Raw genomic sequence first — 5,570 nt, forward strand, 5'->3', positions numbered from 1 at the left:
TTCACCACACTTCCATTTCTCAATAAATGTATCATCCATCATATTGTACTGTAATAGGAGAAAGGGGACCTTTTTTTAACACTTTTATTTATTTATTTATTTTAAAGATGTGGGAAGTTTTATTTAAAAGTTTTATAAGTTTGGTTCACTTTAGAACATACTTCAGAAAAATTATATTTAAATGCCTTGAAGATATAAATTTGTTTAACTCAGCCTGTATGTCCTTTTATCATTAAGACTATTTCAAGTAACAAAATTCATACTAAAAGTTCAAGAAAAAGCAAGACATTGTTTAAAATAATTCACACACATCTCACAAGCTCAAGACATTTAAGCTTGATTAAAGGAATGAAAAAGGAGACTGTTGTAAAAACAGTAGTACTGGTTAGATGCATTCCATTCACTGACAAGCCACACGAAAGAAATCCGACATGGACGGATATGATTGGTCCGAGGGAGGGGCTTTGGGCGGGATTACAAAGGCTGGAGTTGCTTATAAAGCTGAAGGTCTCCCTCACTATTGCCCTGTGCATTCATTTGGCTGCCTTCCTGCTCTCTGTCCATTCTTCTTTTTTCTCACTCACTCACACTCTGACCAAAATGAGCTATTCTATGCATTCTTCTAGGCCCATGACTCAGGTGTCCTTCCAGCGCAGCTCTGTGGTGCCTGTTTTCCGGGCAGCCAGCATGTATGGTGGAGCTGATGGTAAGGGCACTCGTATCTCCTCAGCTTCCTATTCTAGTATGCAAAGTGGGCTGGGATCTTCCTCCTTGTCCAACTCTTTCCAAGTAAGTGCCTCCGGGGCCACAGGAGAGATCATGGGCAATGAGAAGATGGCCATGCAGAACCTGAACGACCGTCTGGCCTCCTACCTGGATAAGGTAAGGACTCTGGAGAAGGCTAACAGCAAGCTGGAGCAGCAGATCCGTGAGGCTCTGGAGAAGCGAGGCCCTGATGTACGTGATTACAGCCGCTATCAAGCCATCCTGGATGACCTGCGCAAAAAGGTGAGTAGCAAAAAGTTGTGCTATTACTTTCTCTAGTGCTGGTCTTCTTCTGGTAGAAGACCAGACTGGCCTCTATGAATGGCAGTTTACTCACAGCTCTGGCCTTCAGACTGGAGCAAAATTTCACAGGGTCTCTTTGTTCTTCACCACTTTGACTTCTCTTCCACCTAGCAGTGCCTTTTCTTTTTCTTTTTTTTAATAGTAAAATGTGAGAAAGGTGATACAAATTCTTCTTCTTCTTCTTTTTGACTGTGATTAACTGTGACTCTTTGAATGTCTCAACAATACAGAGGTCATTAAACATATTTTATATATATATATATATATATATATATATATATATATATATATATATAGGCAGGACTAGGCTTGATTGTCTGAGAATTAAGGATGGAAAAGAAAAGGAGCAGTGGTTTCAAATGAACTACTAAGGGCCTTAGTAGGGCCCATAATTCTTTCTTGAAGCAAGCATGCTTTTGAATAAGCATTTCTATCCTGGGTTTATTTTTCACTACATACCAAGACATTTCTGTGATTTCCTGCAGATTGAAATTCCAGGAATGGGGAGTAATATGTGCTAAGCCTGAATGGAATAGAAAAAGTTGAGGGAGTTTAGACTGAGCTTGACTACTACAAAACTTGCAACAGAGAGACACTAACAATGAAAATGCTATGAGTGTCCCAAATCTTACATTTGACAGATTTGCCTTGATCATATCACAATTATGATTAAGCACTGATGAGTCAGTGTTAAGTTCACACCTCTTTGCTGTATTTCCAGATAACTGAAGTAATATAAAGTAAATATCAAGTAATGATGAGTCATTCATATGGTTGTCAATCAGCAGACAAGGCCAGGAAGCTTGATCACATATAAATGAGCCTAAAGTTTGCATTTGTCACGGTCATTCAAGCAAGACTACGTCATGCTATGTTCATTTGTGTGACTTACAGGGATAAGAACATTTTGGATTATTGCAAATACACAAATGATAATCATGACCATAAATTTTCCATAAAATGTTTTATAATTATGACTATATCAAAGAAAACTCACAACACAGTCATAATATTATTTAGTTCATATAATAATAATAATAATAATAATAATAATAATAATAATAATAATAACTATTATTATTTAATTTGATATGATATGATTTATTATTATTATAGTAATATTATATTATACTTAAAATGCCTTTATATTAAAGGATTTAGACATACAGAAAAGTGAATCCAGTCTGTTTGAACTTCATACCTGCATGTAGTTAGCATTAGCCATTGCAGCTAACTGACATTAGATCACTGGATTTTTGCCATGACCGGTTCCTTCTCGTTGCAATGATTATAGGATATGTTTGCATTCTACCATACAAACCTAACCTCCCAGGCTAGGAAAAACAAAAATCCTGAAATAGACTCCACCCTGCCTCCATCACAAGCTTTAGTGTCCCCTTAAACAGGCTTTGCCAATGAATTAGTTGTTTGTTAATGATTATCCCCTGGACTCTTGCACCTGCTGTTCTTCTGCTCTTATCTAAGCAAACTAAACCTGCAGAACAGAAAGGACAACTGCTGCTCTGGCAGATGATAACAGCCAGTCATTTTGGCTTTGGCGTTAATGTTTAAAATCTTACTCGACTGTTCTTCCAAATCCTGTTTTTCAATCCTTAGATTTGCTAAAGTTTGCTAACTCATATCTTTTGATTGTTTGTAGGTTTTTGATGCTACTGTGGATAATGCCCGTCTCGTCCTCCAGATCGACAATGCTCGCCTGGCAGCTGATGATTTCAGAGTGAAGTGTGTACACAAGTTTTTGGCATAGCAAATCATATTTTCACTAGAACTGTATGCATAATAAATAATCACCTGACTCCAGAATTGAACTGGCCATTGGAGAAATGCATTGCACTACAGAGACTGACTTTTCATTTTTGGTAGGTATGAGGCTGAGCTGTCAATCCGGCAGTCAGTGGAGGCTGATATTGTTGGCCTGAGGAAGGTCATCGATGATACCAATATTGGCCGCATGAACCTGGAGAGTGAGATTGAGGCCCTCAAGGAGGAGCTCATCTACCTCAAGAAGAACCATGATAATGTGAGTGAAGTCTTGCATCTCCAAAATACACACTGAAAATCTAATGCACAAAAGTATTTGCATCATTTTTGACCTTTGCATTATTATTATTATTATTATTATTATTATTATTATTATTATTATTATTATCATTATTATCGTTATTTGTCTTCATAGGAGGTAATGGACCTGAGAAACCAGATTGCTCAGTCAGGAGTGCAGGTGGATGTTGATGCTCCTAAGGGACAGGATCTGGCTCACATCATGGCAGAGATGAGAGCCAAGTATGAGAAGATGGCCCAAAAGAACCAGGAGGAGCTCAAAGCCTGGCACGAGTCACAGGTACAATAAAGAAAAAGCTATAAAAGACAGGAGTTTTGAAATAAAAGTTTCTTACTAGTAAAATAATAATTTTCAATTCGTAATCTAAAAAGTCTTGCAATATTTACAGATCCAAGAAGTGCAAGTACAAGTCTCACAGAACACAGAGGCCCTCCAGGGAGCACGAACAGAAGTCAACGAACTCCGCAGACAGATTCAGACACTAGAGATCGATTTGGAGTCACAAAGGAATCTGGTGGGTTCCTTTTGAATTTCTCCATGTGGATGCTGATTCTATCTGATGGATGAACAAATGAGAATTTTCAGTTGGATCCATTACTGCTCCAATTCTTTACTTAACAGTGGTCAAACATTCAAACACCCTTCTGAGGGTAGTTTGGTTTAAACTTGTTTTTGGTGCTTTTTGCAGAAAGCTTCACTGGAAGGCACACTGCGGGACACAGAGATGCGCTACAACATTGAAATCGAGAATCTGAATGCCATCATTATGCAGTTGGAGGCTGAGTTGACGCAGCTGCGCAACAACATTCAGCAGCAGACACAAGAGTACGAAATTCTTCTCAACATTAAGATGAAGTTGGAGGCCGAGATTGCCACCTACAGAAGACTTCTGGATGGTGGAGACTTCAAGTAAGTCTAAACTTGAAACTTATAGTCGTTTTAGTTTCCAAAATTTGCTGATTCAAGAGTCCTTGTTCTCAGTTAATAAGAAGTTTCTTTCTTAGGCTCGAGGATGCAGTTGATGAACAGAAAAAGGTCAAAGTGATGACCGTCACACAGACACTTGTGGATGGAAAAGTGGTGTCCTCAACCACAGAGACCAAGGAGAGGAAGCTGTAATAATCAGTCACCAAGCCTTCACCAGCAACACAACACTAGCAACTCATGAGCCTGTACTGACAACCATTCAGACAGTGGGTGGTGTGGAAAAGTTATTTATTGCCTCTTTAGTGCCTTACTTAAATTGGGACAGTGCTAATATATTTTAGCATTAATTCATTTGATGGAAATCATGTCTAAAAGCAACAGGAATCACAAGAAATGTTAACTGCATACAATATTTGTTGAATATCACATATATTGTGTACATTGTTCACACTGTGTACAGTTACTTGTTTGCTTGTTATGTTGTGTCCAGCTGGTAATGTCCAATAAATGCCTTTTTTCCTAAAATAAATTTCTAGTGTAGCATTTTCAGTGTTCTCAAATATCAAATTCAAATTTTATTTGTCACACACACACAACCATACACAGTACAACGTGTAGTGAAATGACATAAAGAGAATTGATATAGACCAGATTTACTTGTATAGAGTTAGAAAAAAGGAAAAGTATTTAAAAAGTATTTTTAAAAAGTATTAAAACAATATAACATAAGATATAAAAATGGCTGGCAGCAACAGTCTGACTATAGCTGGGATAAAGTGCAGATATGTGCAATTATTTGTGCAATATAATGCAGTGCAACATTAAGCTGAGGTAGTTGCCCCCATATATCATTGCCCCCAAATATCATAAATATTTATAAATACAGGGTAAATTGGATATTGAAGATGAAGGAATAGAAGATGTTTTAAGGAATGCAGCTGGTGTAGGTGTTGTGAAAGCAAGCAAACCAAACTCTAGTTCTAGGTGTTGTCCTGGTTGAGGGCCTGAATGGCCTGTGGGAAGAAGCTCCTCCTCATTCTCTTTGTGTCAGTTCCCTGACCACAGCAGAGAGAAGAGTCCATTGTTCATATGGCTGAGGTCCTTCACGATCTTCCTGGCCTTAGTCCAGCACCACTTGCTGTAGATAGACTGCAGGTCATGGATCTCAGTGCAGATGGTGCTCTCAGCTGATTGCACCACCGCACGCCTCTCCTGATTAGTGCCGTTCATGAAGCAGGCTATGATGCTCCCCGCCGGTATGATAGTATGAAAACTTATGAAAAATAACAACAACAACAAAAAAGAACACTACAGGGGGTTAAGTACCAAATGTGGAGTCATACTCACGAATGATGTACTGCCATTTGGAATTAATTTATTATTCTAGTCCCTACAGTTGATATAACTATTTGCATGAATATTTACTAAGCAAAGTTTGGCCTGGCCTGAACACAATGTGCAAGGTCGCATGTTATTTACTGTAAATGACACA

At 38.3% G+C, this 5,570-nt stretch overlaps 1 protein-coding gene across 1 annotated transcript; it reads left to right on the plus strand.

Annotated features, from left to right (window-relative positions):
- Positions 1-523: 523 nt before the first annotated feature.
- LOC128619245 (keratin, type I cytoskeletal 18) lies at positions 524-4,607 on the plus strand. The gene is made up of 7 exons (XM_053643266.1): positions 524-1,008; positions 2,729-2,811; positions 2,953-3,109; positions 3,266-3,430; positions 3,540-3,665; positions 3,840-4,060; positions 4,156-4,607. The coding sequence occupies exons 1-7, from the start codon at positions 601-603 to the stop codon at positions 4,268-4,270; spliced, it is 1,275 nt and encodes a 424-aa protein (XP_053499241.1). The 5' UTR covers positions 524-600; the 3' UTR covers positions 4,271-4,607.
- The last annotated feature ends 963 nt before the right edge of the window (positions 4,608-5,570 follow it).

The sequence above is a fragment of the Ictalurus furcatus genome, chromosome 15, assembly GCF_023375685.1.
Source record: "Ictalurus furcatus strain D&B chromosome 15, Billie_1.0, whole genome shotgun sequence".
NCBI classification, from domain to species: domain Eukaryota; kingdom Metazoa; phylum Chordata; class Actinopteri; order Siluriformes; family Ictaluridae; genus Ictalurus; species Ictalurus furcatus.